This window comes from Bos javanicus, chromosome 17 (genome assembly GCF_032452875.1).
Source record: "Bos javanicus breed banteng chromosome 17, ARS-OSU_banteng_1.0, whole genome shotgun sequence".
In the NCBI taxonomy this organism is placed as follows: Eukaryota; Metazoa; Chordata; class Mammalia; order Artiodactyla; family Bovidae; genus Bos; species Bos javanicus.
In genome coordinates, this window is record NC_083884.1 from 69,453,676 (window position 1) to 69,480,678 (window position 27,003).

The 27,003-nt window shown below is 39.2% G+C and overlaps 1 protein-coding gene across 16 annotated transcripts in view; it reads left to right on the plus strand.

Moving 5' to 3' along the window:
• Window positions 1-27,003, plus strand: part of MTMR3 (myotubularin related protein 3) — a 129,892-nt gene that overhangs the window by 53,883 nt on the left and 49,006 nt on the right. For 13 of the 16 annotated variants that reach the window (XM_061385314.1, XM_061385311.1, XM_061385319.1 and 10 more), the window contains exons 2-5: window positions 16,396-16,448; window positions 19,469-19,554; window positions 26,114-26,203; window positions 26,604-26,720. In XM_061385314.1, coding sequence (XP_061241298.1) covers window positions 19,552-19,554; window positions 26,114-26,203; window positions 26,604-26,720 — 210 coding nt within the window. In that variant the 5' untranslated portion in view covers window positions 16,396-16,448; window positions 19,469-19,551. Of the gene's footprint in view, window positions 1-16,395; window positions 16,449-19,468; window positions 19,555-26,113; window positions 26,204-26,603; window positions 26,721-27,003 lie in introns of those variants that run through there. The other 3 variants (XM_061385307.1, XM_061385312.1, XM_061385323.1) reach the window with 2 other exon arrangements.

Sequence of the window (27,003 nt, forward strand, 5' to 3'; positions counted from 1 at the left end):
TCAGGCTGAATGTTTGAATCATCTGATTTTGTTATTTAGGACTTTGGGTTGCTGGTAATAGAAACTGAATTAGAGCTTAAATAACCCAGAAGAAAGGGATGGCTTTATTGGCAGAATAGTGGAGCGGCTCACATGACTGAAGAACTGTGGCAGGCAGCTTGGGGCCTCTGAGGACTGGGAGTTGGGGTAGAGTGTCTCAGATATTCTAGCTTTGCACCTCTCTAGGCACTGATGTGATTCTCCCAGGTTTCTCCTGGTTCATGGCTGCATAGTCCAAAGTCTCTTGTTAGCTGTCTCAGTAATATTTTCCATGGTGCCTGCCCATTGGCCAAAAAAACAGCTCCATTTGTTAAGTAGTTAAGACCAAGCAACCTAAGTATTTATTTCCTGACAGTTTAGTTATTTGAAAAATTGATTCATGCAATTTGAAGGAGAATATTTTGATTTTCCATGTATGTGGCTGTTGGATACTGCACAGATTCTCAAGCCTTAGAATCAGGTCAGACATTATACCTCTATTTCCTGTTCCACACTGATTGTTACATGGTGCTTGCTTTTTATCATAGCAGCTGCTAAATCTCCTGCTTCTTAAAGAAATGATGTCACTGAAAGGAATGTTTTGTGAGTTAATGTTGAAATTATGAATGACCTCAGATAGTCATTTGTGTGGTCTACTAGATGTCAGTTATTGCTGTTTCCTTAAAAACTCAAAACCGTCCTTACTGTTTTGAACTCACTGTGGTAGGTCCAGGGTGACTCGGTGAACTGATTGTCGTTGAAGAGGAGTCTCATGTTTGGATCATGTGGTTGATGGAATAGGCTATGACTAACCCTAACCCTGGGTTACTCGCCCAACTCCTGTGCTTAGAAGGGCATAATATTCCATTGTATGGTTATCAGTTTACGTATATCCAATTGTTTAAAAATTGTAAACCGGGCATAAATTAACATCTTCTGTATCATTGACGGTTTCTGTAGCATATAGATTCTGTAAGTCTCACAACACTTGAAAAAAGTTTTTATGAAATTAAAAACATGATTATTTGTGCTTTAAAATTATCTGAGTAATTGAGGATCAGAGACCTAAACCTGAGAGCTAGAACTATGGCACTTTTAGAAGAAAACATAGGGGAAAGGTTTCATGACATTGCATTTGGCACTGATTTCTCTGGTATGACATCAGAAACACAGGCAGCAAAAGAAAGAAATAGGAAACACTATCAAGAGAGGGAAAGACAACCCAAAGAATCAGAGAAATTATTGGTAAATTATGTCTGATAAAGGATTAATATCTAGGTTATATAGAGGATCACAACGCCATAAAACAACCCAACTAAAAATGGGCAAAGGATTTGAATAGACATTTTTCCAAACAGGTTACACAGATGGCCAGTAAGCACAGGAAAAGACATGAGTATAACTGATCATGAGGGAAGTGCGAATCCAAACTTCGGGAAACCACTTCATACCCACTATTAGGATAGCTGTCATCACAAATTGGAACAGTATTGATGCAGATTTGGAGAAATTAGAATCCTGGTGCATTGCTGATGGGAATGTGAAATAGTATAGCTGCTGTGGAGAACAATCTGGTGGTTCCTTAAAACATTAAACAATCATAATAGGATCCAGGAATTCCATTCCTTAGGCATCTAAGCAAAGAAGGTAAGTCAGGGACTCCTAAAGATATTTGCACATCAGTGTTCATAGCACTATTCATAGCAGCTGAAAGGCAGCGACAGCCTGAGTATTCATCAGTGGATGAGTGTATAAACAGAATGTGGTGTGTATGACACAGGGAAATGCTCAATATAAGTTGCTGCTGCTGCTGCATTGCTTTAGTCATGTCCGACTCTGTGCGACCCCATAGACGGCAGCCCACCAGGCTCCCCCGTCCCTGGGATTCTCCAGGCAAGAACACTGGAGTGGGTTGCCATTTCCTTCTCCAACGCATGAAAGTGAAAAGTGGAGGTGAAGTCACTCAGTCGTGTCCGACTCTAGCGACCCCATGGACTGCAGCCTACCAGGCTCCTCCGTCCATGGGATTTTCTAGGCAAAAGAACTGGAGTGGGGTGCCGTTGCCTTCTCCGAAATATGTTAGCTGCTAATAAAAAATGCTTAACAGCTGCCACAATTGATACATTAATGTGAAATTATATTTGTTTTGTTTGAGAGTATTTTCTCACCTTGTTCTTTCTGACACTTAAATTATTTTTTAAAAAAGTTGGACTTAATTGTTCCAGGTAGTATGCCAAATAGTACTTCTATGTTTTTTGACTCTGTAGAGTCAGCTGTGCATGTGGGTGCAGTACTGTGGAGGATCTTTGCCAATTATTATAAAGCATTAAATGTATATGATGAAAAAATTATCTTGGCTTCAAATTGGAAAAAACAGCTTTATAATCTCACCTCTGTAAAGAAAAAGTTGAGAAAAGGAAAGGGAGTCCAATTTTGGGGGTAGAAGCAGTTATTACACAAAGAATGGAACATGAAAAGGATGCATTAGGAGTGGCTTGATCAAAGAGTCCTACTTGTACAGTATTAGCAATGATACCTCAAACCTCTTTAGGAAGATTATTTGTGCTTTAAGAAGAGAAATTTCATTGATGGATCAGAACATTTTGAGTAGCTCTTGAGGGAACTTGCCTCTGTATTTGAGAGAGTGAGGGAGAAAGAGGAGGAGGAGGGTGAGAAAATTGGGGGAGGGAAAGTAGTAGACCTAGGCAAAAGAGAATAAACGTTAAATCATGTATACTTGGAAAAATGCAGTGAAAGGTCAGTGGTTTGGATTATTAGTGAAGCTCTAGGGATCTGGTTGGTGGAGAAAGGGCCAGTCTGGGTATAGGAAGTAACATAAACAATGGCAAGGAATTTGGAATGAACATAGAATGTCCTAGAGGGGAAGAATAGGATGTTCGTTTGGGGGAGACCTTGTCATTAAGAAGAAAGATCTTCATTTTGGGGAGGCCTTGTTGAGAGATATGCACTAGATCTTGACAAGTACTGTGAGAGTGTCCTGAGAGTTGAGAATGTGGAGAAAAACGGTTAATATTGCTTGGCTCAGTCAGTTATTTCTTCTTGGTTAGCCTCAAGTGCCTACAACTAAAATTTTTGCTTCAGCAAAATCACATTACTTTTTAAAAAAATTTTGGACTTAGAAAATTTATAATGAATAATGGAAACGTATGCATCTGTCAGTCCCAGGGGTTTCTTCTGTATGAAGAAAGGCAGGTAGAAATGTTGGATTTATGGTAAGAACTAGAATTAGAGGTTTTAAATGGGCATGGGTGTGCTTGAAACATTTATTCAGTGGCTAGTAATAGAAGGCTCTGGTTAATTTCTCGTATTGACTTAAATTGTGCTTTTTTTTTTTTCTAATCCAGAAAGCAGTCATTGAGCATCTTTCTTGTCCTCATCAGAATTAGTATTCATTGAACACTGATTAGAAAACATATTGATGTTATCTCCATTTTACAGATGAGGAGACTGAGTGAACTTCCCAAAGTGATTCAAATAAGTTTGCAGCCAAAATTCACATCCAAAATGGTCTGATTCCAGAACCTGTGTTCTTACCTAGTAATCTGTATTGTAATGCATCTTGTTAACAGGTTGTGTATGGCCCTTGAGTTCAGATGTTGAGTAGGAAAATTACCTATGTAGCTAATCATAGTCTAGACAAATAGAAATGTAAATAATTATAATGGCATGTAGTGAGCTCTGTTATAAAATAGAGCTATGTTGAAACTGTACATTGAACTCTGAAGGGAAAACTTTGATAGTGAAATTACTGTTTTCAAACCAAATATTGAAGGATATGTAGTAAAGTGAAAGTTGCTCAGTCATGTCCAACTTTGCAGCCCCATGGATCTACAGTCCATGGCATTCTCCAGGCCAGAATACTGGAGTGAGTAGCCTTTCCATACTTCTCCAGGGGATCTTCCCAACCCAGGGATCGAACCCAGATCTCCCACATTGCAGGCAGATTCTTTACCAGCTGAGCCACCAGGGAAGCCCAAGAATACTGGAGTAAGTAGCCTATCCCTTCTCCAGCAGATCTTCCTGACCCAGGAATCGAATCAGGGTCTCCTCCATTGCAGGTGGATTCTTTATCAGGTGAGCTACAAGGGAAGCCTGGAAAGATATGTAGGATTTATCCAAATGGATTAGGTGGTATGTGTAAACGAGGCAGTAGTAGTAGCAGTGATAGAAGCTCATGCATGAAGAATCTTAAAAAAGCCTCAAGTTGTTCATTCTGCGTGTGTGTGCCATAGGACATAATCTTTTTTGAGCAGGGACATTTTATTAAAATGTCTGTTGACAGGATGGTTATGCCAGGTAATGTTCGAAAGAGGAATTGACCAGAATCATTTCTTAGCTGGTGATTTTGTTTCTTCAATAATAAGGTCTAAATAAATTTAGTTCAACAAATGCTTGAGAACCAGTTTGCTAGACCAGTACTGGTGGTGTGAAATGGAAAGCTGAAAATGGTGCATTTCAGAGAAGGCAGTGGGAGATGGTGGCAGATGCTGTTGGAAATAGTGTCGGATAGTTTCCAGCCTTGAAGACCTAGGCTGACCAAGATTCCCAGTGGAATATTAAGAAAGAAGATACGGTGTGGAGAGGGAAGGGAGGCCAGTGGTGGCTTCTGTTTGGAACATGTGGAGCTGGAAGTGCTACACTGACAGTCCATAGTAGGTCTGGTATTCTGCTACTGTGCCAGCAGTTGCTGTCAGGATTGGGGAAGTGGTGGAAGTTTTCAGGTAGTAGTAGCAGAAACCTTGAGAGAGAGGCTGTCGTTTCTGTGGGGGAGAACCGGATGTTTGAGGCCCTGCTCAGGCCTGCTTTGAATGGATTCAGACTTTTAATGGACTGGAAAAGTAGGTCTTACGAAGCAAAATGAGAGAATAAAGCAACTCGAGGAGAGACAGGTAAGTAGCAGTTTGTATTATGAAGGATTTGAATTAGCATATAGTGAGATATGAGAGCTTCCCAGGTGGCTCATTGGTAAAGAATCTGCCTGCCAGTGCAGGAGACACAGGTTCAGTCCTTGGGTTGGGAAGATCCCCTGAACTAGGAAATGGCAACCCTCTCCAGTATTCTTGCCTAGAAAACTCCCTGAACAGAGGTGCCTGTGGGCCACAGCCCGTGGGCCGCACGGAGTCAGACACGATGGACACACATGCACGTTATTAGGACACGCATGCAGCGTCTCCCAAACATCTGCTTAATACATTACTTACGTGAGGTGTTTTTTTGCAGTATCTGTATACCAAATGGTAATTCATTTTAAGATCAAGTTTTTTTTTCCTTCTTTGGTGATGTGTAAGTTTAATTATGTACCTTGAATTCAATGGCATTTCAGAGTCAGAATGAAGAGTGGTTTTTCCAGTGTTCATTAGCACAAGTATATTTTTTTAAAAAGGCATTTATGTTACATTTAAATCATCTTCTCACATATCACCAATAGTATGTGTACTATACCATGGAAACAATTGAAAAAATACCTATATATTGTAGAATATAAGTTTTAGGTTAGATGTTGATGTTGTTCAGTCACTAAGTCATATCCGACTCTTTGCAACTCCAAGGACTGCATCACACCAGGCTTCCCTGTCCTTCACTGTGTCCCAGACTTTGCTCAGACTCATGTCCATTGAGTCAGTGATGCCATCCAACCATCTCATCCTCTGCTACCCCGTTCTCCTCCTGCCCTCAATCTTTTCCAGCATCAGGGTCTTTCTACTGAGTCAGCTCTTTGCATCAGGTGGCCAAAATATTAGAACTTCAACATCAGTCCTTCCAAGGAATATTCAAGGTTGATTTCCTTTCTGTTCAAGGGACTCTTGAGTCTTCTCTGGCACCACAGTTAAAAAGCATCAGTTCTTTGGTGCTCAGCCTTCTTGATGGTCCAACTCTCACATTCATACATGACTACTGGAAAAGCCATAGCTTGGACTATATGGACCTTTGTCGGCAGAGTGATGTCCTCTTTTAATACGCTGTCTAGGTTTGTCATAGCTTTTCTTCCAAGGAGCAAACATCTTTTAATATGGCTCCAGTTACCATCTGCAGTGGTTTTGAAGCCCAAGAAAATAAAATCAGTCACTGTTTCCACATTTCCCCCATCTATTTGCCATAAAAGATAGGACTGGAAGCCATGATCTTAGTTTTTTACAAGTTGAGTTTTAAGCCAGCTTTTTCACTCTCCTCTTTCACCTTCATCAAGAAACTCTTCAGTTCCTCTTCACTTTTTGCCAGTAGAGTGGTATCATCTGCATATCTGAGGTTGTTGATATTTTTCTTGGCAGTCTTGATTCCAGGTTGTGATTCATCAAGCCCGACATATTGCGTGATGTGTACTCAGCATATTAGTTAAGTAAGCAGGGTGACGATATACAGCCTTGATGTACTCCTTTCCCAGTTTGGAACCAGTCCGTTGTTCCATGTCCAGTTCTAACTGTTGATTCTTGACCTGCATACAGGTTTCTCAGGAGACAGGTAAGGTGGTCTGGAATTCCCATCTCTGAGAATTTTCCACAGCTTGTTGTGATCCACACAGTCAAAAGCTTTAGTGTAGTCAATGAAGCAGAAGTAGATTTTTTTGTGTGTGGAATTCCCTCGTTTTTTCTGTGATCCGGTGGATGTTGGCCATTTGATCTCTGGCTAGGTTAGATGTTGAAGAATAAATCGATAGAAAAGTGTAAACTCTTCCCAAGGTCTTTATATTTCTTTGCATTTTAGCATATGTGTGTCCTGGGTAAAAATGAAAGTAGTACAGGATATGTTGTCCATTCATTCATAGGCCTGATGCTTACCACAGAGCTTGGGTAACGCATTATTTCTTAGACCTTTTTTAGACTTTAGTTTCGTTGAACTTCAGTTCCTTTAGTTTCATGTTGGAAAACGCAAGAAACATGAGTGGCTCAGATTGATCTTGAAGGTGTGGTATTCTTAGTAGTTATGTTCACATGCTTATTGGAAACTTGAGAATTCCAGTTACTTGTCTGTGTGGATTTTTTTTTTTTTTTTTGCCCATGCCCATGCGGCATGCAGGAACTTAGTTTCCAGCCAGGGATGGATCCAAGTCCCTTGCGGTGGAAGCTTTGAGTCTTAACCGCTGGACCACCCGGGGAGTCCTAGTACTTACATTTTTTGATGTATAAGCAATATACTTAGACTGCCCAGTGTGTTTAGAATAGGTTGATATTAGGCTGTATGTTTCAGCAGTTTTTAATTTTATTTTAGATAACTATTTTACTAATACCTGTATTTTAATGTGTTTTGTATAAGTAATTTAGCCAATGTGCTGTTTTAAAAAGCCTGCATCCCCTTTTCTGATTAATGGCTTAAATGAAATGATAGCTTAAGAATTCTTAAAATTCATGGTTTGGTTTGTGTCTTCAGTTTGAACCTATGACTTGTCTAAGGTTTTTAGAGTGGTTAAGTGCAGTTATTTAAGGAGAATCCTCTTTACTTAATAAGACAACTTTATTTCTTATTAGCTTAGAACTTTTGCTCTCCTTTTAAGTAAAACATTTTCATGAATTCTACTTTTTGACTTTAGCTGAAAAAGTTTTTTCTCCCTATATATATTTCAATGGCAGTTACATGTTTTCCTCTGTTTACATGAAATAAATGTTACTAGTTTAAAAGGGTGGGTTGTTTTCTGGGCATCTGTTGAATTGTATTGGTCCTAAAAGGATTCTTAAGAAGATGGTGTTCTGGTCTTTTGGCTATTTAATAATTGAGGAGGACTGCTTCAGAAGAGTGGGTATTTGAGGTCACCATTTTAAATAGAGCCCACGTTGTCGTGTGTGGTTGGTTATGAGAGGTTATTTGGATCTTCACTGGCTTGTTTTCAAAAATATGAGTAGCCCCCTGCCTAATTGCCAGAATATCACTTGTAGCTCAGATGATAAAGAATCCGCCTGCAATACAGGAGACTTGGGTTCGATCCCTGGGTTGGGAAGATCCCCTGGAGGAGGGCATGGCAACCCAGTCCAGTATTCTTGCCTGGAGAATCCCTGTGGACAGAGGAGCCTGGTGAGCTCCAGTCCATGGGGTTGCAAAGAGTTGGACACAACTGAGCAGCTAAGCACAGCACACATATTTTAACTAGACCAGGGTAAGAGTGGATTCTTTTTGTTGCACATATAGCCTCCACTCTTGGAATTTTGTCTTCTCTGAATATGTCTGTTGGATATCTGGAGTTGGACAGTTTATAATTGAGATGACAGCAGTTAAAATTAAAATCTGTTTCTTCTCTTTATTATTAAGTTGTATGCTTGAAGGATGGATTCGCATTTTCATTCAGCTTTCTGGTCCTTGTCCCTTTTGTTGCCTATTACTCTGCATAAAGCTAAGTAGAGGAGACCGGAACTTTTCTGAAGAATCTGTTTGTAGATGGAGAGAAGACCATTAATATTCCTATATATTGATAAACTGATAAGCAGTATACAGATTAGCTAGGTTTGGAATGCTGATGGCTATTTTTTCAGTTCAGTCGCTCAGTTGTGTCCGACTCTTTGCGACCCCATGAATTGCAGCATGCCAGGCCTCCCTGTCCATCACCAACTCCCGGAGTTCACCCGAACTCACGTCCATCGAGTCGCTGATGCCATCCAGCCATCTCATCCTCTGTCGTCCCCTTCTCCTCCTGCCCCCAGTCCCTTCCAGCATCAGAGTCTTTTCCAATGAGTCAACCCTGTGCATGAGGTGGCCAAAGTACTGGAGTTTCAGCTTTAGCATCATTCCTTCCAAAGAAATCCCAGGGCTGATCTCCTTCAGAATGGACTGGTTGAATCTCCTTGCAGTCCAAGGGACCCTCAAGAGTCTTCTCCAACACCACAGTTCAAAAGCATCAATTCTTCGGCGCTCCACTTTCTTCACAGTCCAGCTCTCACATCCATACATGACTGCTGGAATAGCCATAGCCTTGACTAGATGGACCTTTGTTGGCAAAGTAATGTCTCTGCTTTTCAATATGCTATCTAGGTTGGTCATAACTTTCCTTCCAAGGAGTAAGCCTCTTTTAATTTCATGGCTGCAGTCACCATCTGCAGTGATTTTGGAGCCCAGAAAAATAAAGTCTGACACTGTTTCCATTGTTTCCCCATCTGTTTGCCATGAATTGATGGACCAGATGCCATGATCTTAGTTTTCTGAATGTTGAGCTTTAAGCCATCTTTTCACTCTCCTCTTTCACTTTCATCAAGAGGCTCTTTAGTTCCTCTTCACTTTCTGCCATAAGGGTGGTGTCATCTGCATATCTGAGGTTATTGATATTTCTCCCAGCAATCTTGATTCCAGCTTGTGCTTCATCCAGCCCAGCATTTCTCATGATGTACTCTGCATATAAGTTAAATAAACAGGGTGACAATATACAGCCTTGACGTACTCCTTTTCCTATTTGGAACCAGTCTGTTGTTCCATGTCCAGTTCTAACTGTTGCTTCCTGACTTGCATACAGGTTTCTCAAGAGGCAGGTCAGGTGGTCTGGTATTCCCATCTCTTTCAGAATTTTCCACAGTTTATTGTGATCCACACAGTCAAAGGCTTTGGCATAGTCAACAAAGCAGAAATATGTTTTTAATTCCAAATTTTTCTAGAATTGGTGTTGAACATCCCAAGTACCTAGGCCTAATAGGAAAATCATGTCATTTATACATGGGCAAACTCTTGACTTCCTATGGTAAGTTGACCTTCAAACTAAGTTGCTGTCTTCCTAGAAAAGAAACCTCTTATCCAGCTTAAGGGCAGAGGATTGGTATAAAAAGGGTGGGGTTTGGAGAGTGTTCTTGCCCTTTTAGGGCTGGGTCCAGAAGCAAAGCATATTGGAATAAACTGTGTGAATTTGCAAATTTCAAAATGACATTGGTAGTTGAATTTTGCATAATATTTTAGTTGCCTTTAACAAAAGTAAGTTTTTGTTCTTTGCTACCTATCTCATGATTAGTGGTCTTTTTCTGTTGGAGTACATAAGAAATTGGAGCTCATAATTTAAGCCTTATTAAAAAACCTTTTGAGAACCTATTGTAAAACTGCTCATCTTCATAGGTAGGAGTTGGTCATTTCGGTGTTTTGTCTAAGAAAATGTAGTTATAATTTTATTCTTTGACTTGTAGGAGGCATGGTCAGAGTCTGCAGGCTCTGTTGAGATAATCATATGATGTTTTAAGAGGGGCAGAAGTCATTATAAGGTTATAATTAGAAAATTTTAAGTTTCCATGAGGTATGAATTTCCTGAGTAGGAATCTTTTTTAAAAAATAGAACATTTGTCCTATGATTGCCCATGAGAACTTCATTTTGGGACAGTGTAGGGAGAAAGGGGGACTGGGGAAACAAAATTACTTCTTTCCTCTTCAGGAAAAGTTAACTGAGAGCAAGTGGCAGGACATAAATGACTGTGCAGGAATTTACCTTCTCTTATTAATTTCCCAAAGGTAGGCCTTGGAACTCAGAGAGGGCAATGGCACCCCACTCCAGTACTCTTGCCTGGAAAATCCCATGGACGGAGGAGCCTAGTCCGTGGGGTCGCTAAGAGTCAGACACGACTGAGCGACTTCACTTTGACTTTTCACTTTCATGCATTGGAGGAGGAAATGGCAACCCACTCCAGTGTTCTTGCCTGGAGAATCCCAGGGAAAGGGGAGCCTGGGCTGCCGTCTATGGGGTCGAACAGAGTCAGTCGGACACGGCTTAGCAGCAGCAGCAGCAGGCCTTGGAACCAGTCAAAGAAACAAAAGTCAAGAAACATTTTTCCAACACTGGAGCTGGTCTTTCTGATCTTTCCATAGCAGTTATAAATATTGAACTACCCCAGCACTTAGATAAAATGATCTTACGTGTCTTTTAATTAATTTCTAGTGATTTGAATGCCTGGACTTTCTCTGTCAATAACCAAAACTTAAGTATTTGTTTTCTGATAGTTTGTTTTTTCTTTCTTAGGTGTTAGGGAACATCTCTCCATTTACCATGGTGAATCTAAATGTTGCCTCACAAAGCTAAATTTAAAATTCTTAATTTCAGTAGTAAAATACCTACCTTGTGACTTTTGGTGGAGGATAGTGTCAGAAGATAACATTACAAATTACTCATAGAAGTTTATAATCCTATTAATAATTTAATATATCTGAGTAATATGAAGTGGATGTTTTCTTTATAGAAGTGATTGTAGAGCAAGTCAAAACATTAAAAAAAACTCTTGAAGTTATTTTTACCCTTTTTAGTAGATTGTATTGTATCTTCAGTTTTAATCTTTTCTGGTCACCACCAGAAAATGTCTTTACTGAACTTTTCAGGTCTACTATATCCTTCTACTTTTCTGTATATTTATTCTATTAATTTTTGAGAGTTTGATATTGAAACTCACACTAAAAGTCTTCTACTTAAAAATAATTGTAATAGTGGAACTATATGTAACTTTGTTCTGTATTTTCCAGGTTTCCTGTAAATGTGTTATCATACTTGCATAATTTAAAAAATAGAGGAAAAAAAGAAAATGTCTTCACCAAGACATCATGTATGAATTTAAAAAAGACATCATGTATGATTTATGCTTCCCCTCTTCCTAACTTTTGTGTAAGGAGTAAGTTTAAAAGGGAAACACTTATAAGAAATAGGTGATTTTAAAAGGTACAAATCAAATTGGCTAAAGTTGATTTGATCACAGTTGATCTTTCTGAGAAAGTGGTCAGGGCTTTTGCCTTCTTGAGATGTGAAAAGCAAAAAGGTACATCTGAAATGCAGTCAGATCTTAATATCTAAAAACACTAGAGGACAATTTCTTTGCTTTTGACTTCTCACATTTTGGGGTCCCATTTGGAAAAAGCAGCTGTCAATGTTTGTCATTTAAGTGAAGACAAATGATCTTAAGTATTGATCAGTAACTGAAATTCTGTGTGTTGCAGCACCTCCTTTGAGAAATGTATTCGGAACTTTTCCACATTTGAAAAAAAAAAACCCCAAAACTAACAGAATGAACCACACCCTTGTACTACTAATGTATTCACAGAATTATACAAGATTGATATTTGGTTATTATCTATTGAAACAGAACTTGTTAGAGTGAACATTGCCATAAATATTGCTGGTTCAAGAGACTTACTGCTCTTTGATACAGAAATTAGATTATAACAGAGTTCATCTGACCATTTCTGGACAACTTACTGGATTTTTGTTTTTCAAGAAGGTGGTTGTTTTTTTGCTTAGGGAATGATAATATTTTAACTGCTTATCTGCAGCCTACAGCTGGCAGAGGAATGCATGCTCTCATCACGAACTTGTGTCTGGATCCCTGAAAACACACAGATCTTAATTTTTTTGAAAGAGGTGGGAAAGACATATAGTATCTTTTAATTTTTTTTTAAAGTAAATTGATCTCGTTTGGAAGTGTCACTGCACCAGGACACTGACTCAATTTTACATTTAGTTATTTTTTTTCACTTTTTAAAAAACATGATCCTTATAAGTAGGGGGGAAAAGTCCAACTGAGAGCGTTCAGCCATGCCTTTTGAACTGTTTCTTGGTTTTTATTTTCATTTATAGTTGACTTCAGCAGCAAAAGTTTTAGAAAGCTTGAGGTTTGGGATATTGTACGAGGAGTAAGACCAAACCACAGTAGTTTTACTCAGCTGATAAGTTTTGGGATTTACTAGTGATTAAATCATCTCCCCACCATGGAATAATCTCCCCAACATGCCACGGAATCCTAGTTTGGGAAGGTCATGTCATCCATCAGATATCCAAAAAGTTACTAGGCATAAATGAGGAAACACTGAGAAACTGAAAAGCTTGCCCAAAGTGGTAGCAGTTGTAAAGTCACTTATTAAAAATTACATCTCTTAATTACTTTATTTTGCCTCCACACTCAAGTTTTACTGTCAGTGTTTCTTACTATGTAATACACGTGCAAGAAAAGCCATTTCTTTCACATATGGTGAAAATAAGAGTCTTTTAAAATTACTCAATGTTGTCTTCTTAAAGTTTTGAACTCTTAATTATTCTTGTATTTGAAAGTGAGACAGGTCTGTGGGGAAAAAAAAATGTTTCTTTTTTCTTTTGAAGTTAAAACATACTGTAGCCCAAAAAGTTCTGCTTTAGCTACCCTTTCTTCCCCTGAATCTCACCCCCCCCCACTTGACTTGAGTCTCTGTTTTCCTTGTGTATTTGGTTTAATCTAATTGGTTTTTGTAGTTTAGATTCCCTTATTTTATTACAGAAATGATCCAGATTGGTGTGCCTCTTTGCCCTCTTGAAGCTGATACAGTAGTGGCCTAAGATGATGACAGACTGTTCCATGTAGGTGTCCATTCCTTATTAGCCTTCTCGGGGCCTCCATGCCCTTCCTCTTAATAATTTTCTCATTATCTTCCTGAAGGACCTTGTGTACAGTAATATCTTATATTTTGGTATTTAATAATCAACTATGTCTATTTTTTGTTTAGTTTCCTCTTAAAATAGATAAAATTCAATCCATAGTATATTACATGGTTGTAAACAATTTACCCTCTTAGATCAGGTAACTTCAGAAAGTTCCCCACCCCTCCCTTTTAACACTACTCCCCAGGTGGAACGTAAAAGTGACCATCACCAGCTCTCACTCCACATTGCTGCCCAGGTTGTTCATCAGTGCTGTTCATCAGTGCTCAGTGTGCTTAAGAATCCATGTTCTTAGACGCATTAGGTTATTGCTTAGATTTAACATAACCACTTTACATTCTACCTCTTCAAATGCATGGCTGGTATCACGGGATACTGTCTGGCTTCATGAGACAGTAGCTTGTGGCACCAGAGGGCTTCCTTCAGACTTACTCTACATGGCCTTTTTCTGGCAGATAGTCTGAAGAGCCATGGGCAGTTTTTAAAATTTGGTTGGCAGCGTTTCACAGCGGCATACTTGTTTCCATCTAAGGGGGTGTTTGGCTGTGGTACGAGGAGTCGTTGCTGGCCGTGAAGCGGACCTGCCTGAGCCTTTTGTTGAGTCATCCTGTTGTTTAGTCCATGTCTTGGAGCTTTACACCTCTGGAACCTTTACACACTTTGGTATTAATGGACTTATCCTATCTTTGACAGAATACATTACCAAGTAATTTCTGAAATTGTCAGATGATTCTTGTAGTAGATAGTAATTTCTTGGAAATAAATGGAACACCATCAGTTCATTCTTACCCCTAGATTTGACCTGTCTCCTGAATCTAATCCCATTTTACCCCTAATTACTGGCTGGACATATATTTACTTGTGAGGCCACCTTTAAAGCCAGTATATCCTATCTGGTGTTGCTTCCTTGGAAGCTGCTCTTCGGTTCTTAACAAAACCATTCTTTTTCTACTCACCACAGGGCTTAGAATTTTGCAGTTATCTTTGCCAACTTGCTCTGCCTCCTTTTCTCATTCCTAATTAATTACCAAGCTTAAGCAATTAACGTTTTCCACTCACTTTGGTGGTGCCTCTGCATTTTTACTATCATTAAGATATTGGGCCCTTAGCAGTTCATATCTGATCCACTAGTCTGGAAACATCGTAAGTGACTTTTCCCCTCCAAACCATCCTGCTTGCTGCTTTCTCAAACGACCACTTTCATGTTGTTATTCTCCTGCTTATGAAGCTTTTGGTTTTATGCCATCGAGTGAAATCTAAACTCGTCAGCCTGGCATCAAGGCCCGCAGTGTGCGCTGTCTTTCTAGTCTCATTTCCCTGAAGGTGATTGGTATTCTCGCCTACTCTCTGTTGCTCAAAAATGTGTCCTCTTCCCCCTGTGGCATGAGTATCCATCCTCACTTGGCTTACCTCCCCTCTTTCTTTTTATTTAAATTCCACATAATCTGTAAGACTAAGTCGTTCTCCAGCTCCTGTGAAGCCTCCCTGATTGTCTCTTTCTCTGAACTCTGAGCACTTGCATATCATTGGAGTTACCCAAGAAGTATCAGAGTACTACAACATTTACAGTGAAATGTCTCATCGTTTCTTGCATTTAGTACTTACGTGGGATGTGCCATCATATACTAATACATTGTCTTATCTGGTTGTTTTTTAACAGCTAAGGACAAAGAGACCCAGCATCTGTTCTTTTTGACAAATGTTTTCTTATTATCCTAAATAAAGTTCATAGATGATACAGTGTACCTACAGACATAATTTTAAAAAATCAATAATAACCTTACTGTAGTATAAAGAAAAGAAAATAATTGTAATTTGTATTTCAATTTTCAAATACTAAGCAAAAATTATGCTTTAGCAAGAAAAGTTCCTGCAGATTTAAAACCTTTAAACTTTCCTGCTCTACTGTGTTGTACCTCATTAAACAACAGAACCAATATTGATAGTAGTACAATTTGTATCTCAAGTTGCATATTATGAATAGCCTTAATTGCTGTATAGCATGTTGTTAATATGGCCCAGCCTGAGTTATAAAATTTAAAAGTTACTGGGAGACAAAAATACTACTTGTAAAGTGGTTAGAACCTTTTATATTTACATATTTAGCCTCTTATATGGTTCTTGTATAAAGTGCTTTCAGAGGTTATGTGAATAATGCAAAATGTTGACTGACTCCTTGATTTTAGGACTTTGATATTTTGTGCAGTCTTGTTCATATATGTGACTTTATGTCACATAAACAGATCGAAAGGATAAGTTGTCTGCAAATACTGAGAGAAGTCTTTACAAAGGAAATCCGCCTGCAATGTGGAAGACCTGGGTTTGATTCCTAGATCAGAAGATTCCCCTGGAGGAGGAAATGGCCACCCACTCCAGTATTGTTGGCCTGGGAAATCCCATGGACAGAGGAGCCTGGGGGGCTACAGTCCAGGGGGTAGCTAGAGTCGGACATGACTTGATGATTAAACAGTAGATTGACCCTTTTATCTCTGTAAGGGTCAGATGTTGCCTCTTTGTGACAAGAGGTTTTTGTGTTTAGACTACACTTTCCCCTTCTGATCTTTTTTTCTTACACAAAAAGATCCCTTGGTAGAGAAGCCAATAATGTGTACAAATTACCTTCAACTACCAAGTCCAAGTCTAGATCTCCTGTGATTTTCTTAGTTTTTGAAAGTACTTGTTCCTTTAGTGGCAGAGATTTACCGGAGAAGCCATCAGAAAAGTACATACAAAGTACATACAAAGAGGAGTATTTGTAGGTTCTGGGAAAGTTCTGTCTGTATGGTTCCGCAGTTTCTAAAGGCATACTAAGGCCTGAATTGGCCCATTTTGCACAATTAAATATTCTAAAGCGTGGTTGACTAACTAGTTCACATTATAGCAATTTAAAAAATAATGTATTGTCATGGCATTCCAGCTTGTAGAGGAAAGTCTAGTGGGAAAATCTAAGTGGCTTAATTAACTTGATACTTAGGATATTTGTCATTGTTAAACTACTGGTTTTTCTTCTGCAGATTTTCTTGTGAAACCTTCAAATAGAAAAAGTTCTTCAGACAAATTTCATTTGGTAAGTTTGTTGCCCCTACCCTTCACCTTCTCCTACACTCGGCTGTTTTTAGGCAGCAAAAGACAATTGACAGATTAATTTTGGGGCCCTGTTTGTGAGCATTTAGGTGACCTCTTGTATATTCACTTTAATGTTAAATCTTAAAATTTGGTGGTCTCTCCCCACCATCAGGACTCAAGCAGATTACTTTCCCCATATGTAATTGTGCCATAGTATAATACACTATGCCTAGAAACTTGTATTAAAGTTGAAATTAAATGAGTTGTTGCCTTAATCATTTGTTTAAAATAGTTTTACACATGATCTTTTAAATTGCAACTTGATTCTTACTTTGAGTTTTCTTAAATTGTTATATCTGTTTGAAAATCAAGGCCTTGTTACTAGACTTCAGTTCAGTTCAGTCGCTCAGTTGTGTCCGACTCTTTGCTACCCCATGAACCGCAGCATGCCAGGCCTCCCTGTCCATCACCAACTCCCGGAGTTTACCCAAACTCATGTCGATTGAGTCGGTGATGCCATCTAACCATCTCATTCTCTGTTGTCCCCTTCTCCTCCTGCCCTCAATCTTTCCCAGCATCAGGGACTTTTCCAGTGAGTCACCTCTTCATATCAGGTGGCCAAAGTATTGGAGTTTCAGCTTCAACATCAGTCCTTCCATGAACACCCAGGACTGATCTCCTTCAGAATGGACTGGTTGGATCTCCTTGCAGTCCAAGGGACTCTCAAGAGTCTTCTCCAACACCACAGTTCAAAAGCATCAATTCTTTGGCGCTCCTCTTTCTTTATAGTCCAACTCTCACATCCATACATGACTACTGGAAAAACCATAGCCTTGATGAGATGGACCTTTGTTGACAAAGTAATGTCTCTGCTTTTTAATATGCTGTCTAGGTTGGTCATAACTTTCCTTCCAAGGAGTAAGCGTCTTTTAATTCCATGGCTGCAGTCACCATCCACAGTGATTTTGTAGCCTCTCAAAATAAAGTCAGCCACTGTTTCCACTGTTTCCCCATCTATTTGCCATGAAGTGATGGGACTGGATGCCATGATCGTTTTCTCAATGTTGAGCTTTAAGCCAACTTTTTCACTCTCCTCTTTCACTTTCATCAAGAGGCTCTTTAGTTCGTCTTCACTTTCTGCCGTAAGGGTGGTGTCATCTGCATATCTGAGGTTATTGATATTTCTCCCGGCAATCTTGAATTCAGCTTGTGATTCATCCAGCCCAGCGTTTCTCATAATGTACTCTGCATATAAGTTAAATAAGCAGGGTGACAATATACAGCCTTGATGTACTCCTTTTCCTATTTGGAACCAGTCTGTTGTTCCATGTCCAGTTCTGACTTGCTTCCTGACCTGCATACAGGTTTCTCAAGAGGCAGGTCAGGTGGTCTGGTATTCCCATCTCTTTCAGAATTTTCCACAGTTTGTTGTGGTCTACACAGTCAAAGGCCTTGGCATAGTCAATAAAGCAGAAATAGATGTTTTTCTGGAACTATCTTGCTTTTTCGATGATCCGGTGGATGTTGGCAATTTGATCTCTGGTTCCTCTGTCTTTTCTAAATCCAGCTTGAACATCTGAAAGTTCACGGTTTACATATTGTTGAAGCCTGGCTTGGAGAATTTTGAGCATTACTTTATTAGCGTGTGAGATGAGTTTTATTTCAATCTAGTCTGTTCCCACCCTACAGCCAGAGCCATCCTTTACGTCACCTCATACCACTCTTCCAGTAACAACTGTATAAGGCTATGGGCCCTGCTACTTTGATGGCCTCTGTTTTCTCACTTTCATTGATCATAAAGCATTTGCTTTGGATATCGAATCCCAGACTTCCAAAAATATGCTGTATTCATGGAAGTTTAGTGAACTAGAAATGCTGGCTTTGTGTGTAATGTATCTATTTTATATATATATATTTTTAGAAAGCTACTTATTAAAGTGATAGTGTTCTTAGTAGCCTGCGGCTCTTGTTCGGTATTCCTCCCCCACTATTACAGTTGTTTCTGAAAACGAGGTAAAGGTAGTAGCACAGTTTGAGTTTTCACTGAGCATAGGATATTGGGGTAAAAGACTTTTTTCTTTCATATTTTGTGTAGTAAATCAGTTTGGTTCCCACAGATGGGGAGATCCATTTTGAATTTATGGAATTTACAAAAACATGCTATATAATATTGTAAGAATTATATTGTTATTATACTGTATTTGCATTCACAGGTTGGTTTCGATTATTGCTTTATTATTTTCATCTAAGGTTTATAATATTTTTCATGTTGCTGTCAACTTTAGGAGCATAAGCTTTCGCAACTGTTTTTGCTCAAATAGGTTACGGCCAGGATGATTTTCACAGCCCTTTAAAGGAGTTTGGATTTGACTAGTGGGTTGGCTTGGAGAAGGCAATGGCACCCCACTCCAGTACTCTTGCCTGGAGAATCCCATGGATGGAGGAGCCTGGTAGGCTGCAGTCCATGGGGTTGCTGAGAGTCGGACACGACTGAGCGACTTCACTTTCACCTTCACTTTCATGCATTGGAGAAGGAAATGGCAACCCACTCCAGTGTTCTTGCCTGGAGAATCCCAGGGACGGGGAGCCTGGTGGGCTGCGTCTATGGGGTCGCACAGGGTCGGACACGACTGAAGCGACTTAGCGGCAGCAGCAGCAGTGGGTTGGCTGGGTGATTCTCAGCTTTTTCTTGGCTGACTCTGGTCAAGTCTTTTGGTCCTTGTATATGCAGTTCCTCTAATTAGGGTGCGGCCAAATGGGAAAGTGGGCTTCCCAGGTGGCGCTAGTGGCAAAGGACCCCCCACCAATGGAGGAGATGCACAGGATGCTGGCTCCGTCTCTGGGTTGGGACAATTCCCCTGGAGGAAGGCATGGCAACACACTCCAGTATTCTTGCCTGGAGAATCGCATGGACAGAGGAGCCTGGCAGGCTGTAGTCCACAGGGTCGCACAGTCAGACATGACTGAAGCAACTTAGCACACACATGGAAAATTACCAATTTTGTCCTTTTCCCCCCCAAGTTTCAGGCATAAAGGAAAGAAAAGGCTTGCCAGGATACTGAAGAAGGGACGGAGATCTCTCCTCCTAATCTGGGCCTCCTGTCATGGTAAGTACAAAGAAATAACAAGACAATTGGACTTGAACTCTGTCCTGACAGTTAAGTGAATACTAGTAAGTTTATAGTTACCTGTCCTCAGAACTCTTTTGTCTGTTTTCTTTTATTGTTTACTTAGTATCACTAGTAATCATTTCTAGTGTCTTAGAGCAGTTTTGCTTCTATTTACTTTAATCGTGTGAGTTAGATATTGTCTCTTTTCAGTCAGGTAGTATAAATAGATTCAAGACCAAATGTTTCTTGGGCTTCAGGTTTTTCTTTCCTTTCTGGGAAGGAAGATACAGTAAGAAGCTTTTCTCTGTGTGTATGTGTTGCGTTGTGGAGAATTAATATGGTCATACACATTCTTTATGAATTTTCCTTTCTGGATTAAAGCAGTTCCCTGTCTTCCCATTTTTTCCTCTTTAACATTGTTTTTATCCCAAAGAAGATGAAATAGCTCTGCACAACCCCTGCCTGTGTCTGTGTCTAAAATGAGTATATTTCAGTGACTTGTGAACCATTTAGGACCCACTTTAGGCAGAGAAGTGGGAGCAATGAGCCAGCTACATTTCTATCAGGCCCTAAAATATGTAAACAGTGCTTCAAGGCTTAAGAAAGAAATGGTCTGTAATATTGTCCTGCTTGTACCTTGGTGATGTTAGCTAGATCCAAACTCTGTCATGCTGGCACACAAAGAAGGAATTGAAAAGGCCATGTTAATTTCAAGCATCATTAGGAACATGGGTGGAAAATGCCTTTCAACATTAAAAACAAACTAAAACCAAAAAAACTAGTTGTATAGAAGTGTCATTAAAATGAGAAAGGTGACTGCTGTCATTTTTAATCTTTGCCAGTTTTTTCCTTAGTTTATGGGCACAACAGCTTTCTGATGTATCCTATACCCAAGTACTGATGAGCTTTTCTTTATAATGTATTATTTTATTGGTTTTCACGAGTTTTGAATGAATTGAAGAGGTGTTTGCCTAATATTTATATGATATGTATGCCAGTGCTAATGAGTCGCACGTGGCGGGCTTACGAAAGCAGCTCTGTTGTGTACTGAAGGGTTGTCCTTCGCTGTATCCCGCACAGCTGCAGCAGCGTGGTCCTTGCTCTGGTGCCCTGCAGACAGTCTTCCTGGTGTGCTCTGGAGATACGTGTGTGTGTGTGTGCGCATGTGTGCGTGCACGTGCAGTGTTCAGGGAGCCAGTGTGACCATGTGTTTAAAAAAAAACTCATTAAGCAGCTTTATAATAAGTTTTAGAAGTACTCATTTATAATTCTTGTATTCCTTCTAACTAGTTTATGTGCCTGTGTATAGTTTATGTAGTTGGCATTAAAACATAATTAAATTTCTGTTTTGTTTATTTCACTAAATGAATTAAATATTTTTCTTTGTTGACTTGTTGGACTTCTAATGATTTTTTACCAGCTAACTAACACTTTGCAAATTGTCGAACCATTGGTTTAAGTAGTATTAATTAATATTTTCTGTTTTAGCTATTTGGTTACGTGTTCTTAATCCTTATTTTTCTGTGTAGAGAATTCAGAAGCACTGATTTTTCTTGAATATCATCCTTTCATACTTCTAAAAAATTCTTGAATGAGATTGAGATCTTTTGGGGAGGTTAAGCATTAGGAAAATGTTTTTGTGTTTCATTATGGAAAATCTCAAGCCTATGCAAATTGAAAATAGTATGATGAACCCTCATAAGCCCCACATACGCATCAGCCAGATGCAGTAATCAGTTCATGACCACACTTGTTTCTTCTGACTCCCCACCCCCACCTCTTTGGATTATGTTGAAAGAAATCACAAATATTATATCAACAGAAATTTTTATTTTTGATGACTTTTAATGCCACTCTTAAGAGTGGTAACTAAAATTGACAATGAGACTGATAATCACTTTAAGCTTTTACATTTGTCAAATGTTTCTACACATATGTGACTCTAAAGAGTAGTTTTTTTTTTAAAAATCCTGCAACGTTTATATATAAATTTAGTTTATAGACATTTCCACTGGTTAGCTTCTACTCCCCATGTTCTTTAACTATTTATCTTTAATGTTGACTTCCCCCTGACTTATAGACTGACTTCTGTTACCTGCATAGTTTACCAAGTAGCAGAAGTTAGCCTGGAACTGTGGTGACTGATCTCCTTTCAAGATTTTATAGTGACTCCATACGGAGCTAGTAGGGATTAAAAAGTATGAGGTTCCACTATGCCCGGTGTTCCTCAGCGATATTAGGAAATTGACCATGTGGATTATATTCTGTTAAACTACTGCTTGTAGCTAGCCCAGGGGAAAATTGTTTTCCAGCCTCTTAACAGGTTAACACACCTGCCAGACTTTTGTCTTCCTCGCCTTCGTCTCCTTCCAGCTCTTCCCCCATCATCCATCTCAAGTTTGGCCTCCCTTTTACCTATGAAACTCAGTCGTGTCCGACTCTTTGCGACCCCGTGAATCGCAGCACGCCAGGCCTCCCTGTCCATCACCAACTCCCGGAGTTCACTCAGACTCACGTCCATCGAGTCAGTGATGCCATCCAACCATCTCATCCTCTGTCATCCCCTTCTCCTCCTGCCCCCAGTCCCTCCCACTGAGTCAACTCTTTGCGTGAGGTGGCCAAAGTATTGGAGTTTCAGCCTTAGCATCAGTCCTTCCAAAGAACACCCGGGACTGATCTTCAGAATGGACTGGTTGGATCTCCTTGCAGTCCAAGGGACTCTCAAGAGTCTTCTCCAACACCACAGTTCAAAAGCATCCATTCTTCGGCGCTCAGCCTTCTTCACAGTCCAACTCTCACATCCATACATGATCACTGGAAAAACCATAGCCTTGACTAGATGGACCTTTGTTGGCAAAGTAATGTCTCCGCTTTTTAATATGCTGTCTAGGTTGGTCATAACTTTTCATTGAAGGAGTAAGTGTCTTTTAATTTCGTGGCTGCAGTCACCATCTGCAGTGATTTTGGAGCTCAAGAAAATAAAATCTGTCACTGTTTTCCCATCTCTTTGCCAGGAAGTGATGGGACCAGATGCCATGACCTTAGTTTTTTGAATGTTGAGCTTTAAGCCAACTTTTTCACTCTCCTTTTTCACTTTCATCAAGAGGCTCTTTACTTCTTCACTTTGTGCCATAAGCATAGTGTCATCTGCATATCTGAGGTTATGATATCTCTCCTGGCAGTCTTGATTCCAACTTGTGTTTCCTCCAGCCCAGCATTTCTCATGATGTACTCTGTGTATAAGTTAAATAAGCAGGGTGACAGCATACAGCCTTGACGTACTCCTTTCTGGATTTGTAATCAGTCTGTTGTTCTATGTCTAGTTCTAACTGTCGCTTCTTGACATGTATACAGATTTCTCAGGAGGCAGGTAAGGTGGTCTGGTATTCACATCTCTTTCAGAGTTTTCTACAGTTTGATGTGATCCACACAGTCAAAGACTTTGGCATAGTCAATAAAGCAGAAGTAGATGTTTTTCTGGAACTCTGTTGCTTTTTCATTGTTGGCAATTTGATCTCTGGTTCCTCTGCCTTTTCTAAATCCAGCTTGAACATCTGGAAGTTCACGGTTCACATACTGCTGGAGCCTGACTTTGAGAATTTTGAGCATTACTTTACTAGTGTGTAAGATGAGTGCAGTTGTGCGATAGTTTGATCATTCTTTGGCATTGCCTTTCTTTGGGATTGGAATGAAAACTGACCTTTTCCAGTCCTGTGGCCGTTGCTGAGTTTTCCAAATTTGCTGGCATATTGAGTGCAGCACTTTCACAGCATCATCTTTTAGGGTTTGAAATAGCTCAGATGGAATTCCATCACCTCCACTAGCTTTGTTCGTAGTGATGCTTCCTAAGGCCCACTTGACTTTGCATTCCAGAATGTCTGGCTCTAGGGTTGTGATCACATAATCATGATTATCTGGGTCACGAAGATCTTTTTTGTACAGTACTTCTGTGTATTCTTGCCACCTCTTCTTAGTAGCTTCTGCTTCTGTTAGGTCCATACTATTTCTGTCCTTCGTTGTCCATTTCTGTCCTCTATTGCCTTTCTGTGTGAGCAAAATTCTCTTGGTAGCTCTCATTTTCTTGAAGAGATGTCTAGTTTTTCCCATTCTGTTGTTTTCATCTATTTCTTGGCATTGATCACTGAGGAAGGCTTTCTTATCTGTTTCCTTGCTGTTCTTTGGAACTCTGCATTCAAATGGGTATGTCTTTCCTTTTGTCCTTTGCCTTCACTTCTCTTCTTTTCACAGCTCTTTGTAAGGCCTCCTCAGACAGCCATTTGCCCTTTTGCATTTCTCTCTTGGGGATGGTCTTGGTCACTGTCTCCTGTACAGTGTCATGAACCTCCATCCTTAGTTCTTGCAGCACTCTCTCAGATCTCATTCCTTGAATCTGTTTGTTACTTCCACTGTATAATTGTAAGAGATTTGATTTAGAAGTCAAAGCTGAGAAACCCTTAAAATGTTCATAAATTCATTTTTATACAATACCAATTTCACATAACATTTTTAATGAAAAGTAATATTTTTCTCATCCAGCAATAATTAATGTAAAAGAGTGATGTTGTTTTACATTTTTACAGTTTTTAAAAAAATATTTGGCTTAATAGATGATAGCTGGGTTCTCATATCTACTTCTGCATCCATTTTGTTACAGTGTATTTTTTGAAATAAATGAAGTAAATCCAGCCTTCCTCAGTAGTTAGAAAATGAAAGAGTAATAGTTTTTCCAGGTAGTTGTGTTCTTCTGTTACACATCAAAACTTGACAAGTGTTAGTTCTTTGAAGGTTAGTTGCAGTGTGGAATTTTGAAGTCATGTCAGTGAACTTTTTGTATTATGTTAAAACCATCAGTTGTCTTGCACTTTAAATGGATCTTTTATCCATGCATGATTTTGTAACATCATGAACAGGTCATTTTGAAAATAATGACTAGTGAGAAAATGAGTAATGCACATCTCCCAAAGGTAGACATATTTTGCAATAAAATTTCTTTTAAAAAATCACACTTGGTAGTATTGCCACTGGGCATATCAGAAAAGTATTTGGTACTGGAAAGCTGTGAAGTCCCTTGTGGCAGATGATAGCCTCTCAAAATTCTAATTTTCTCATTAAAACTTCATCACTGGCAACTGATTGCACTTGAAGAAAAGATCTACTGAAGTCTGAATTACCATAGTTGGTCATTTGTTCTTTTCAGTTGCAAGTGGTGCTCATTCATTTGCAAAAGAAATTGCTAGTTCAGCTTGTAACTGAAACATTTGCACAAGTGCTTAACTTGAGACAACCGTAATACTTCACTGTGCAGCAAAAGGCTTTCATGTGTATTTCCTCTTTATTTATTTATTAATATTTTATTGTATATATTTGTTGGACATGCAGCATGTGGGATCTTAGTTCTCCAACCAGGGATTGAACCCATGCTCCCTCCATTGGGAGCTTAGAGTCTCAACCACTGGACCACCAGGGAAGTCTCTGTTTCCTCTTTAAAACAGAAAAAGACTTAAGGGTCAGAATGGAATAAAATTGATCATTTTTCTCCTACTTGTTACCAAGGACATTCAAAGTGCCACTGCTAGATTGTACTAAGGGGCCAGCAGGTTTACCCACTGAGTCTCTCTGTGCTGTTTGTACAAATCTCAGTGCAGAGAAAAAAGGCTTAGTATTATTACAGGCTTAGTATTAAAAAAAGTCTTAGTATTATTGTGACTGTGGTTTTGACCTCATAGAGGCCCTGAAAGGGTCTGGGAATCCGCAGATCACATTTTGAGAACCATTCTATTAGGGTTTATGTGTAAAATTGCTATTGCTCTTATAAAATTTGCTGTGTAAATAATTTCATCATAATTTACCCCTGGACTTCCCAGTAGATTGTTTTTCCCCCTGATCTTTGTATACCATACAAATTTATAATGTAAAAGACTTTTTATGTAAATTATGATTAGTTCAAGTGCCATTTAGATTATAATTTATTATCTTTTGAGATTGCCTTAATAGAAATAAATATGTAATACAAAGATTAAACTAGGGATATGGTTCACACACATGTTTTCAGTTTGAGGATTCAGTTCTTCAGTTTACATTGAGAAGAAAACAGCTTTGTTATGGAAAGTTCCCATATAACCAGAGTAGACACTGAGGTATAGTTAACTCTCACTTAAAGTTCCATGTATTAATCCCCTCATAGACAGTTGTTTCATTTATGCTCCATTCACTTCCTTGTTACCCTTCCCTCCAAATGTTCTGAGTCAAATTCCAGACATTGGTCACATCATTTCATTCTTAAATAATAATAATTCAGAATGCATCTTTAAAAAATAACGGTTATAACTTAGGAGAAAAAAGCCACTATATCTTAGTTTCTCCTAAAAGTAATATACTAACAACTTACTAGCGCTTAATAGAAATGTTCTTAACCTCTTTGACTTTCTTTGATATTGCTGTGTTTTCCATTTAGAGGCACCTGGATTTTCATTGTGATTATGCTATTAGATATGGCAGAAAAACCAAACATGGAGTAGGAGCTTTGAAATTATTTAAACATTTGGGTTTTTTCCAGGATGAAGAGACTCGGCACAGCCTTGAGTGCATCCAGGCCAATCAGATCTTTCCCAGGAAGCAGCTGATCCGGGAGGATGAGAATCTTCAGGTAATTCCAGGCCACTTTTATTTGTGAAACAAGTGTTAAGCATCATAGTAACAATGTAGCAGAGCCAGTGGATTGAAGTAATGGACTGCATATAGGAATACATATTAGAGAAATGTATTTTTTCCCTAAACCACACACATAATAGAAATGTATGCTGGAGAACATCTCTTTTAGAAAGACTTTCCCACTGAGGTGTGGTCATCTTTGTGTCATTCCTTCTTTAGTCTTAAATGTGAATAACTAGGTTTTTTGCATCTTGTGGGTGTAAACCCATCCTCTTTAGGTCCCGCACCCATTTATGTACGAGCGACAGTGTTTATAGTCCATTCACCTGAGCTGTGTTTAAAGGCTTTGCTTTACTACTTCAGGACTCTGAAGCGTTTCTTCTTCCACTTTGAAGGTCCCTTTTCTTGAACTTCATGGAGAAAGCACAGAGTACGTGGGCCGCGCTGAGGATGCCATCATTGCCCTTTCTAATTACAGACTTCACATCAAGTTCAAGGAGTCTCTTGTTAATGTAAGTGCTGTCAGCTGTTTTTCCACTAAAGTAGATGGAGAAGGGAAGTAAAAAACCTTAAGTTTCTCACAAGAGCAATGTGATATAGAGTTTAGCATGAAAACATTGTGTACTCTGCTTTTTTCTCAATTTAAGCACTGAGGACACTACGTTAGCAAGCAGCTCTTATGCTTGATTTAAAATGATAACGTGTAGTTGTCAGCTGAGGTGTCCATTGTTTAGTAACACTGCATGATTTGCAGTTGGTAATGCTGTATCATTAAGATTTGTAATGGTGCAGAAG